Source organism: Gasterosteus aculeatus, chromosome 13 (genome assembly GCF_964276395.1).
Source record: "Gasterosteus aculeatus chromosome 13, fGasAcu3.hap1.1, whole genome shotgun sequence".
Lineage (NCBI taxonomy): Eukaryota > Metazoa > Chordata > Actinopteri > Perciformes > Gasterosteidae > Gasterosteus > Gasterosteus aculeatus.
The window spans coordinates 15,716,432-15,729,346 of record NC_135701.1 but is presented as its reverse complement, the minus strand read 5'-3'; the positions used below and the strand labels follow the sequence as shown (position 1 = coordinate 15,729,346).

The 12,915-nt window shown below is 40.7% G+C and overlaps 1 protein-coding gene across 1 annotated transcript in view; it reads right to left on the bottom strand.

The window, feature by feature from the left end:
- Window positions 1–5,319, bottom strand: part of LOC120830349 (transmembrane protein 132C) — a 95,767-nt gene extending 90,448 nt beyond the window's left edge. Inside the window, exon 1 of the mRNA XM_040194921.2 lies at window positions 4,555–5,319. Coding sequence (XP_040050855.2) covers window positions 4,555–4,600 — 46 coding nt within the window. The 5' untranslated portion in view covers window positions 4,601–5,319. The remainder of the gene's footprint in view (window positions 1–4,554) is intronic.
- Window positions 5,320–12,915: the final 7,596 nt, after the last annotated feature.

Genomic DNA, 12,915 nt, shown 5'->3' with positions numbered 1-12,915 from the left:
AAACTGTGTGATTTTATATGTAATTATAATATCGGATAGTTTTATATTTAAACCGGCAAAAATGTTGATGTTATTGCATTTATTTATATTGTTTACTGTATACTTTAATGCAGAATATATCACATTAATATCTAATATTGTAGAAAGATGTCGTAGAAGTTGTTTATTTGTTCTCTTTCAAAGAAAGCTCCCAGGCTAAAAACATTTTATAAATGTATTGAAGTTATAAAACAATCATCTTATAACTCGTGTTTTTATTCTAATATCCTATGATTAAATAGCTTTCATATTACAATAAACAATGGATATGAATTTTCTCCTTTAATGCAGAGTAAAATATTTTGCTGTTATTAAAAGTAACACCAATATGGACAGTAAAGATACAGGTTACATTGCAGCAATTGCATGTGTGTTTTTTCAGGCATCATATCGCAACACACTGTTAAGCTGTCTGGGCATTTTGCATGGAGGAATTATCCCTTATAGTTTAACGAGTTTTGAGTTTGTATGAGTTTCTGCTAAGCAAACAAAATGAAAACGTAGTGACGTATGTTTATGAACTGAAGCCACTAATGACAAACGTCATACCAGGCTCTCTTAAACTAAGCTGTAGAGTATTAGGGAAACAAAATAACCATTTTAAACACACTCAATTTTCATCAGTATTTAATTCAGCCTCTTAATTCTGCAAAAAACAATCTTATGACCACTGCTAGTGGTCAAGCTATCGGGCTTTGGGAACGGTGCTTTGTTCAGTGAAATAATTGTGTACAGTCATAGTCCCCAGAGGATGAATACGAATGATTGGCTATTCCTCTAGCGCCACACTGAGGTTGACATTTTAGGTTTTAATTTGAATGTCTAGACAACTATTGAATGGATTACAAGGTTGTTTTCTTTGTGCAAACATTGGTGATGCTGAGAAGATGAATCTTCATCACATTTTATGATTTTCAAGGTCCAATGAAACCGATTGTTTGGTACACCGTTTTAAACAGGCATTCATGGTCCCCAGAGGCTCCTGCAGACTTTGTTAGTCCTCTGACCTTTCCTCTAGTCCAATCATCATGTGGAAATTGGGAAATTGGGACTTTGAGTCGACTGCCTTAGCCTTATTCTTACTAACCCATTGCATTAGCATTTCATTCCACTTTATTTTATTACCTGTGCACTGTTGTCTTGTCTGTCTACTGTCGCGCACTAACCGCCAAGACAAATTCCTTGTATGTTTGACATATTTTGGCTAATAAATGTTTCCTGATTCCTGATTCCTGATTCCTCAACACTTTTTTTGTGCACATTATTTGTGGGACCCGGACAATGTTAGAACAATTTTGGCAAACCCGTGTGGGGGTTTCATTGAGGTTGGAGTTTGAGTCTGCCTGCAGACACAAACGGATGTTCTCTAGTGTTTTGCAGCACATCTAGCCGACACAGCGCGACTGAAGCACACAGTCTGGCTGTGAACTCGCTCACAGATTTATGAGGGGGAAGTCCTCTGTTCAGACACAACTTTGCACTGATGAGAGAGAGCGCAGACACTGCAACATGCTGACGCAGTGCTTGTGCTCTCTCCCTCATTAGGGGATAGCTGTGTAAAGCTTTTACACAGATTTTCTCCATTCACCTTCCCTAATTATGAAACCTGATTAAATTGAATGTGAGATCATGGCAGTTATACTGAGCCAATAAACACGAGGCCGAAGTGCTTTGTGGGAATATCGTAGGACATTACACCGATGATAGATGAATTCATGGGGGATAAAAAAAGAAAACTTATTTTACTCCGTGATAGGAAAACTACAATCCTCCCACACACACTTTCAGTATTATAAGCGTAAAGGAACAATACACGAGAATTACTTGAGAGTCCACCCACTCAGTGTGTTTACGGTCATTAGCGAAGGACCTCAATCTGACACGCAAACCAGTGGCGTAAAACATTTGCAGTGGTTGTTAATCACACAGCAGACGAGTCCATACTCTGCTTACGTCCTGCTGCTGCTGTGATTGTCTTTTCTTTTCTCCCTTCCAGAAAAAAACCCACCCGAGCTACGCCAAAATTGGATTTTTTGCCAGGGGAAAAATCTGCCTCTTATTAACCGGGTCCTCCATCATGAATCAAAAAAGCACGCCACAACGTAGTCAAAGCGCAGCTGTAAAACAGCCTTGATAAAAATGACCGACAGGCATTACGTCTGTTCTTTTTTCATGTTCACTGATCCATATTCAAACATCATTACCAAGCTAATGCCAACAAACAAGAAAAAAGGATTCCAGGTTTTATCCAATGCAAGTTCCCTAAAGACAGAGACTCAGTTACAACTTAATATTCATATGCTTCTTATACATATATAACTAATGATCTGTTAAGGGTTTGAGATTAGTGGTTCTCAATGAGATTTTCTGAAATCATTGATTGCTATAAAACACCAAGTCAAGAAAAATACAGAATGAAAATATTCACAACAATGCAATTAATTAGCAATTCAATCCCAATTTGATAGAGTGCAACTAACAAAAGAAACATGCGTGACAGTAAAACAGACATACGTGCATTTTAAGTTGCAGAGCATCAACAGAAACAGTGCATAGACTGTTTCCGGGCTGAGAAAGCATGTTTCACATTTAAACTCATACAGATGACTTTTAGTCTATTGATTTGTGTCGTATTTTCTGTGCCTGCAGTAGGAAACCCTCTCTCTCATTTCTTGGTTCATTCTTGCTCAAGGACATTAGTAAAAGTCTGCCAGGGGCAAGAAAAGAGGAGCTGGATGTGTGCCACAGCGCTGGGGTGCAGGACCACAGCAGTGTGTCTTTCAGGGAAAATTACAGATAAACACTCACCGCTGAGAAAGAACCTAAGAACCTCTGCTGGGTTGGTCAAATGTTTTTGTTCCAAAAAATATAAATAACACTACAGGACAAGCCCAATCCTTTGTCGAGGATGTGGACGCGTGAGGACAGACACAGTGGGGACAAGAGGAGTCACGGTGCTGAGAACTTAAAGTTGTAGACTGAAGCCTATCCTTGCTTTATCCCCTTTTGGATCACGTTAAGCTCAAGGATAAGACGAAGAGAGGGAAGATTGGATATTCCACTCAGGAACCCCAGCGAGGTGTCTCCCTGGAACACACCTATAGCAGGTCTAATGAATAGAGAGGACTTTTTTTTTTCTAAATGAATAAAGTAAGGCCTGTTGTCTGATTTTTGGGGGTTTACATCTTCACTTTATTTCGGTGACATTTTACTCAAGAGATTTCTAGGCATTATGTCCTCTCTCTGGGCTGACAAAATGTGTGCTTTTCCAAACAACGGTCACAATCACAACAGAATACCAGACGGTTTCACTCCCTAATTATGGCTTCATTATGCTGTGTAGAGATTTTTCTTCCATGGATTTGATCCTCTCATTTCCTCTCATTGAGTGTGTTATCAATTACCATCACTATTCACAGTGAGACTATGTGCAGCTTTATGACACACCATTTTCAATTAGGAGGATCCTGTGTATGGTCACTGAGATGGCCTTTTGCACATTGCCAACATCATTACCGTGCACCGTCCAGCGGTGAGTCAGCACACATAATAGATGCACTGTCAAATAAGAGTCGTTCTCTGAGCGGTGAGAAAGAAGCATAAACAAGGTGTACGTGCACAACAGCGTGTGAAATGCAGTTTCACATGCAGAGACGGCTCGTTTTTCTAATTGTATATTGAAATCATGTCTAGGTGTTTCTATTATTTGGACTTTTGATTAGCTCTGGGCTGTTATATGAATTTAAGCAGGTGATTATTCTTGGCCTGCAGGCTTAACAGAAAGGCAGACATCTTGTGTTCGGAATAAGAAATATGTTCATTCATTGCAGTTTATCTTAAGTTGAATATTTTTACACCTGCCAAACTGAAAATATCTGAACATAAAGACACAGTGCTGACAAGTGAATTTTTTGGTTTAAACATTTTCCCACAAGACAGAGAAGGGAATCATTTGCTGGACCACCAATGGCCCCCAGATACATTCTGGCTGTTGAACCGAACCAGGTAGAAGCCGCTTTCCTGGACACATTTAAATGATCAGCGTTTTGGCAAGAAGCCGAAAGAAGTATTCCAAAATATATGTCCACAATACATGGTGATTATCACCGCTTATGTCATGTTGTGATTTGATGTCTCACCATTACAGTGCTCTGATTATTGGCGTTGATGTTATAATAAGCTTCAGTTATACTATTCATGAGATAAATGTTATTTAAGGCCAGAGCTGCTCTGCATATGTTGTGCAGGTGCAGTGGGTTCTCCAAAACACACGTCTGAACCAATATTCTAATTCTTGTCACACAGTATAACTTCACCACGCAAAATAGCACCACGTGGCTGATATATTCAGATATGAATTAGAGCAGATTAACTCACTCAGCTGTGGATCAGGAAGCATTTGTCCCAAATTGCTTGAACTATGTGTTGGCGACAGTTCAACTGAACTTATTCATACACACATACCCTCAGTTGTATCAATGGAACAAAAGGTTAATGTAATGATATTGTGCTTACCTGCAAAAAGTAACACCGCCGACTGGAGTGCAAGGATATGCAACATGTTTCTTTGAGTCTGTAGGCAAATATGAATTCCCCCCAAAAATAGATGGAAGTCGAAATGTCTTAATTAAAGTCCGTCTTGCAGTAGGAATTGAAAAATCCTTTTTTCAGGTAAAAATATCTTATGCCTCATCTGGTCATTTTCAAATGAAAGAAAAGCATAGTGCATGTGACCAATTGAAGCGAAAGCCTCTTCACCTGCGTCTTATCTAGTTGTTTCTTTCCGGAAAAAGAGAAGAAACTTGCGCGCCGCTTTGCATCACTCTTTGAAGCATTTCCAGAAGAGACACTCAGGCGCCCGATGGAATGAACCAGTGTTGCTTTACATCTTCACAACGGTTCTCCGAAAACAGTTTTCTCCCCAAACAGACGAATGGAAAACATCTCACTCCCTTGTCCTCACTTCGTCACTTTGTCTCCGCTTCACCAGCCACTTGGCTGCTCTGCAGTGCGTAAAGCGCGACACTTGGGCATGAACCGAAGCGGTCCCCCACCCCCACCCCCCGTTTCCCTCCGCCGCCCCCCGACACTACGTACGGTATAGTATATAAAAGTAAAGACGTTTAAATTCCCACACAGGTCAGCGTATCCACACCCGGGCCACTCCGGAGCGAAACTCCAGCGGCGCGCAGCAGAGCGCGCGGAGCTCTGGTTCCGGAGCCAAACGTGCCGGCGTCCACTTCTAATTCCACTTTGGCACCCGGTGCTTCAAAATGATGTGCGAAAGTCCGCTTTCAAGCTTTCGATGTTTAAATAGACAGGAAATAGGCGACAGTTTCACTGGAGCTTACGCACCGCAGCCGTCCAATGCGCGTCGAGAGAGAGAGAGAGAAAGACAGAGACAGAGAGAGAGCGAGAGAGAGAGAGAGAGAGCAGAAGGACGCCGAGAGCTGTGACAATAAGTGGCACCGACACACATGGAGAGGCTCGGGGCGCCTCAGCAACGCGCCGTTGTCCGAGGAAGGGGCGGGAATACTCATGCGTATGCGCGCCGTTGACCAATTTAATTCACCGTCAACCCAAAAGGCGTCTCAAGGACAGTTCTACCTCAGATAAGACGTGTTTTAACTCTCTTTTCATAGATATTCTTTCCTGGAGAAATGCCTTTCCCTTCCCCACCTTTACCGCTGCCCTCTGTGCACGAAAAAAAAACAACCCAGAATGACTTCAGAAGTTGTTGTTCGAACATGTCCAGTTGATTGCGTGATTACACCACCCGACATGCACCAGTGACCCCGTGTGGCCTGAACTGAACACTGATACCTGTGAAGCAGGAGGACAGAAAGCAAAGGACCCTGTCGGGCGCTGCAACGATCCAATAAGAAACCACGTGACGCATGCAAATCCCCAGTTTGTCGAGCTGTGGTGTCTTTTCTGTAATTGAGCTCCTCATTGTTCATTTATTTTAACACACATAGTCCTACGAGAGGCCATGAATGACATATTCTCAATCACAGCATGCGTCTCCAATGTCACCACCTGCACTTTAGATGCTCTTTTCATAAGGTAACATCGTGCCCTGAACATGAAATATGGAGCGGTACTGCCGCTGGCAGATGTGTCTCTACGGCCGTATCATCTCTGATGCAGCTTCATACGTTACTTTAAACAGCGATGTGGTCGTTTTTGAACAACTCCAAAACGCGACTGTTGCTTCAGAAGGACAAATGAAATGCAATATGGTTTAGTACTGTCATCTGGTAATTGATTACACCGGGAGCCAGGATTTTAGTTTTCTTGTGGGTAGTCCAGGTGGTCAGAGGGAAAAAACAAATAAAAATCCACGAATGCTAAATACAGAAACATTAGATGAGTCACCCACCAGTCTAATCATTATTTTCATGAGAGTTTGTTGCATAGCTTTGCCTGCCTGCCATGCTGTGATCACTGCAAGCGAGGATCTAACATTCTGTTGCTTTCTACTTTAATAGTGAGAAAGCGGCTCATGCTGTCCTGAGATGTAATTAATGTAAAGTATGATTCCACAATGGAAGATCATGTTTATCAATCCCACACTAAAGGCGACAAATACTAACCTCACCATTTTATTACAAAAATGATGTGTACAATAATACTTAATAAAGAGATATAATACATGTTCTGATTACAGCACAAACACAAATTGTACATACTTTAGTTACATGCAAATAGCTTGCAGCTCCTACTTTAAACTAATCTCACATGTCAGTCCACTTTCTCACAAGCCAAGCTTCAGTACATCGGCAAAAGGCCGGTGAAACAGGAATTAAATCACCCAGATCACTACTTACATTCACAGAAACAGTGTGAATACTACTCCCTTAAGCTCCGGTGAAGATGTTTTTGGAGGTAAGAGCAGGTTTCAAACCCTCTCAAACACTAAATCATAGTTACAGCCCAAGCATCTGTCCTTACTTAAGGCATCCTTTCTAGTTCACTTCGAATTCCATTTGCTCCTGAAGGAGCCGAGCTTTTGCTCCCCCCTAAATCTGTGCAATTTGATCGTGGAAACTATTCCACTCTTGTACAGCTGGAAGAAGCATTAGGAGTGTTGATGTAGAGCAGTCACTTCCCTAGCTGTAATGGTTGAGCTGGCACATCACTCACACAACGGCCGGTCGCTGTCCAAAAGCAGCCCGTCTGTAGTCTGACTCTCCAAGCAATCCCCCTAAAGCCCTCACCACACTGCAGGCCGTTCCACAGATGGAAATCAGAGCGAGCGCCAGGATGGCTCGGGTTACATCGCCTGTGTGGCGTCCAGTCATTAAAAAGAAGTAGCTGAAACCCTGTCAGTCCTGCACATGGTAAGTTCATTTCCTCGGCCTTGCTGTAAAAACTCACCATCCCTTTCCGTCCTGAATATGATGAGTCACATTGTATTAGGAACTCTTTGTCTTTGAAATAGGTAGAGCAGTTCTAAAAGAACTGTAGGTGTCTTGACTTGCGCAACGTTTAGATGCGCCGACCTTTTCTGCAGGCAGGTCGCGCGACTTTGATGTCTGAAGAAAGCGATCAGGTCTTTGATGTCTGAAAAAAGATCTGGAAGCTTACACACCTTGAAACCGGGCCGAAGACGTAAATGTCAGATGCACGCACATGCAACACATTGCATTTCCCCTGTCGGACATCGGGCTTCAGATTTTACCTCGGAATGTTTGCAAGTTTAGTTTCCTGCAAGAGAAACTTCCTGGTAGTCTGGGCTACATCTACATTGTGGTGTGTTCCTATATTAAGAGTAGCATACGGGTAGATAGATACACACTTAAAGGGGGTATTTTTGAACCACCCCACTGCCCCCCCACGACCTTCCGTCCTGTAAGCCCCTGTGGTACATACCATGCTCCCCTCTATGATGAATTGTCCCCTGTGTCTCCTTTTTGGGGTGGTATCCTTCATCTATGACCTTAACCGGCCTCGCTATGTTGTCCTGCAGTCGGATGGTAGACAGCAGACCTTAAATTCATCACCACCTTTCATTGTCCTCTCCCGGCCTATCTGATGTATGGCAGCATTAATAATAACCGCTGCCGAATGCCCGGTCGCCCTCTGTGCCGTTGCCCACTCGCCCGCCCGCGCAGATTACCACTAGCCATTCACAGCCCATTAAAACTGTATTTACTTATCAGCCTCTCCGGGAGCTGTTTTCAAGGCCGATGCCCAGAGGGATGGCAAAGAGTGACCTTCCTATAGTCCGCAGTGCTGTTAGTCACCAGTTTAGTTCCAAATAATTTGCCCTTTGACTCCACCAAAAGCAAAAATGAGCCCTTTTATTTTATTTTTATTTTTTAAGCGTACTGTAAAACATTTAGATTAATAAAAACATACAGCTGTAATATCTGTTTATTGAATATTAAGCTATAAACTTCAGCCAGTTAGCTTATCTAAGCACAAAAACAATTAATCCTCTGTGTCCAAACGCTTGCCCACTAAGTATCGAGTATAAAATGTGGCTTTTTACGGGGGGTTTTATGTGCCACACTAATTGTTGCCTGGGAGCAGAAACTTCCTGCAGTCATGGTGTCAAAAAATAAATGGAATCTAGAGGAGCATACGTAGCAACTAGCTGACTGAGCACTTAGAAGAGACCAAAAAATAGAGATAAAATAAGGATGAATAATTGAACACCTTTCCGCCAGTGGCCCGACACACAGGTCCAAATTAATGCTAATGTTACTGTGCGTCTGCTTGATGTGCAAAGGCAAAAATGTTAGCTGAATCACCTTCAAACCAGATAAGACCTGAGTGTTTTCTGCTGCCTCGGTTTCGCTGTGTGCCCAAAATGAACTTGTTTAACTGGTTTAATATGATTCAATTTATGATTGTTTCAACGCATTTCTCTTCTGAACCACTTAAAAGGTGAATATTTCAATGTAATCAGGGCACAGGGAATTGAATGCATTACTCTGCATCTGTCTCAAAGTATTTTAGCCAGAGCAAAGAGTTTCCTACAGATGTGGCTGACTGCATGTGAGCACACTATATTTGACAGACAGTTGAGCAATCATGATAGCGTGAATGGAATAAGGTTAACTCTCCTCATTCTTCCACAACCAGACGGTTCTTTCTTATCACTTATAATGTGTCATAGTCTACTTTTGGTGTGCTTATGACTTCCACTGACCTTTAAAATAGCTGATTTACTTCCATCCACAATCTTCACTTGGCAATGCACTGCCAGCACAAAAGGATATTAGGACCAGACTTGCTGGTCTGATAATTCCGGGTCTCTGTATGGAACTGAAGGAAACCAAACCACAATGCCCCGCCGCTCGATTATCATTTCTCTGCCTCCACTTTCACCTTCCCAGCTGCTATTCAATCACCTTTCACCTCAGAGTGTGCAGCTTTTTTCAGGCACTGAGCAGTTCTCTGTGTGGTCTCTTTTATTACATCTTAAAAGTACTCCGTATCCATGGTAATTAACTTCTCCTTTTATGCATCAGCCTCCCGGGACAAAGTAGACAGCTTTTGCGAAGCCCGGAATACTTTGTAGCTGTGTAAATCTCCCCAGCGTTGGGACAGCCACCGTGCCTCCAGCCCCGCTGGCAGCGCTGTGTGATAGAAATAGAGAGCATCTCAAAGGGTAACAGGTCTAAATGTTTAATAGATTCTTATTTTACTTGAGGTAATCTGGTGATCAGAGGTTTGGAGGGGTTACATCTATCACCCAGGGAACAAATAAAAGTCTTATTGTGTCCTCCTGCCTCTCACCTCGGGAGGAAATGTGAACCAGATAAATGATAGCCTTGTTTCAAGAGAGGCTCAATCTATTGCCCACGATTTGTGGCCAACAAAGTAATTTCGATGCCGTTCTTTCTATTGATAAATGGGGTCTGAATTTGATAAAGTGCCAATTTACTTGTAAGCGGTAAAGGAATGGAACTGCAGTTATCTTCCCTCTTGCTGTCCCCCCTTTGCCTCCAATCTACCAATCCGGCTCGAAATTAGATATATAAAACATGACAAAGCTACGATTTGCTTAGCACCATTATGCATCAATACCTGTCTATGAAATGTTAGTGACTAAGTACATATTTTGTTGAATTGAATTGAATATTTTCTGTGTACTTTTAAGCTTTAATAAAGGACCAAAAAACCCCACTACCCAGTAGTTTAGCTACTGTTAACTTGAGCATTTCCTCTTTCTACTTCATGGAGAATACAAATGAAACTGGCTTAGAGGATTTTTGAAGACGGTGTTTTAAACCTTTCATTTTGACGACTACAGACAAACGTGACGTTTTGGGAACAGAATTTGACAATTGCTTGTCCCATAGTGATTTTTCTGAACCTCCTCAAGACGCTGCATGAATGCTAAGCCTGAGAACTGGAAGCGGGGGCCCCTGCAGCTGAGGGTTCTCATGGTCGAACACCAGATGTGTGTTTCCACCTACTGTTTTGGTTGTCTGACAAGAAACAGTGTGCTCTTGCGACCACGTGGTGGCAAAGGGACAAATTAACCTCTGAGTGAAAAAAATTGAGATTGTGTGCTTCACCCGTGGAGACCCCGACAGGTGTGTGCACAAAGTCTTAAGCACTCATCACTGGCAGATTTGTTAAAGTAGATTATTCATGAGCACATGGCTCAAAAAATTTAGAGTAAATTGAGCGTGTTTGGACAATAGCAAAAGAGACTTTAGCAACATTTGAGGGATTTTGAGAAGCCTGCCATGTGTTCAGGGAACAATGCTTTATTGATCGGGTGACTGAATGTGAAAATAATAATTTTCTTGGAAGTGACAAAATTAGAATTCATCAAGCCTTGCTTAATCTGTTTCCCACTTCATAGGAGGAGCTCTCAGTATGGCAAACAGATTCTCCCAGGACTTTTTGTTGGCATTTATTCCCAGGTATACATTTACACAGGGGCTTGTGTTTGCCCCCATGCATGTGTAACACTGTGCACTCGTGCATGTGCCACACAAACCACTGATGCAAAACTCAGAGACCCGTGTCGGCCCGTGATGCACTGCTGCCACCTAAAGACTGGGTTTAAATCAACCCCTTTTTGGTCGGCAATAACCCAATGTATTGTACTTCACACAATATAATACAGACGGAACTACAGTAAAATTATTGTGATTATCATGTTATTTATTTGTCATTCAAAGGCATTTTACATAATATAATCTCTGGTTATTATTAGTGACCTAGCATTATTAATACAATGTAGGTGCAGTGTAACCTTCACATAAAGTGCTAACACTATGGTCGCAAAATACCTGAACACAACATTCCGATTTTTCTTTTTAATGAACCTCGCTTTTTAATTAAAGTCAGTTAAAAATGTGCAATTCCACCACCACACGGCATTTAAAATCAGACACACAGATGTGTTAAAATGGATATCTTCTGAAGAGAGGTCTGCTCAACTGCTTTCAAAGAAAGCCATCTGTCATCAAAAAACAGGTGTTTGTTTGTCAGATGCTTTCAGAATAATATATGTAAAGAGTATTTGTCAAAAGAATAGTAATTGAAATGCTGCTGTCTAACTAATGTGCCATATGGAAAAAGCGAAAGAAAATTGTTTGTATTGGTAAAATATCTTGTTGGACACATTTTGTCTATAAGAACATCAAACAAGAATACCGAATGGGAATCAATATCTTGATCTCTGGAAGAAATAGTCATAATAAAAAACATCTGTTATTGTGGTTTGTCAAACATTAACCCACCAAATTCAATGTAAAACCATTACATGCTCAATAGTCAAAACACATCTTAAGTATTCAAAGCTCAATTTCTGGTAAAAAAAAAAATCAATTTCCTTTGTTACATATGTATAATATATATAAACACAGACACCTTCGTATTCCTATATTTTACTTTATTATTTTCGAATGTCCCTTTTCTTTTGCCTATTTGACATTTATAATAGTTACGATATGGTAGTTATCATAATCTAAATATTGTTTTATATGAATATTAATTAATATACTGAATTGTTTGATTAAGATGTCCTTATTACGTTAAACTATTGGAATAAATGCAAAATAATGTGTGTTTGTTCCTATACCCTTCAAAGTTCCCTGATTGAAGATTGAAATTAATGATTTGGAGCCTCCTTTATATACGCTTATTGATTATTTGTTTATAGATTAAATCGTTACCCGTTTATTAATTTCTCTATAAAAAAGTAGCATTTCAACATTTCGTTACTAAATCACAGAAAACATTAAGTCTAATATGACTCTTACAAGTGTCTGATTCAGTTGTGATGATATTAACCAGTTTATGTTTATGGCTGAATCATTTAGTCACCAATTATTTGGTTCATTCATCACATAACTGGCTATATTTGTCCACCAGAGCCCCTGAAACATACCTTTAAAGTTTCATCAAACTAGCCACTACGGGGCGCTAGAAATACAAAATAAAATAGAAACATCAATAATTATCTGGCTAATATTGGCTTTTTGTTCAATCAATACAAAACTTGCAAATTTTTTATAGTTGTTGATTAATCAAGGACAGATTTTCGACACATCCACAAACCTGCTGGAAATCTCCAATGCATCCGTAGAAACGTGTCCCTAAACGTTGAGAAATATCAGTTTGAGTGTTATTAGACACAAGTGTGTGAATGTTCTCTGTGTTTGTTTAAACAGAAGAAGGGCTTGAATCTGATTATTTCTAGGCAATTTAATTTGTGTGTGGTTTTAGTTGTCGGTCTGAAAAATATTCATGTTTTAATCTAAATTTCCCATATAAGCAGCATGTTAATTTACTAATAAAACTTCTTCTTCCACCATTATTCTAGATAAGAGAAAATCTGACATAACATGTTGGATCACAAGCAATCAAACCTCCATGTGTCTTTTGTATACAAACACTCAT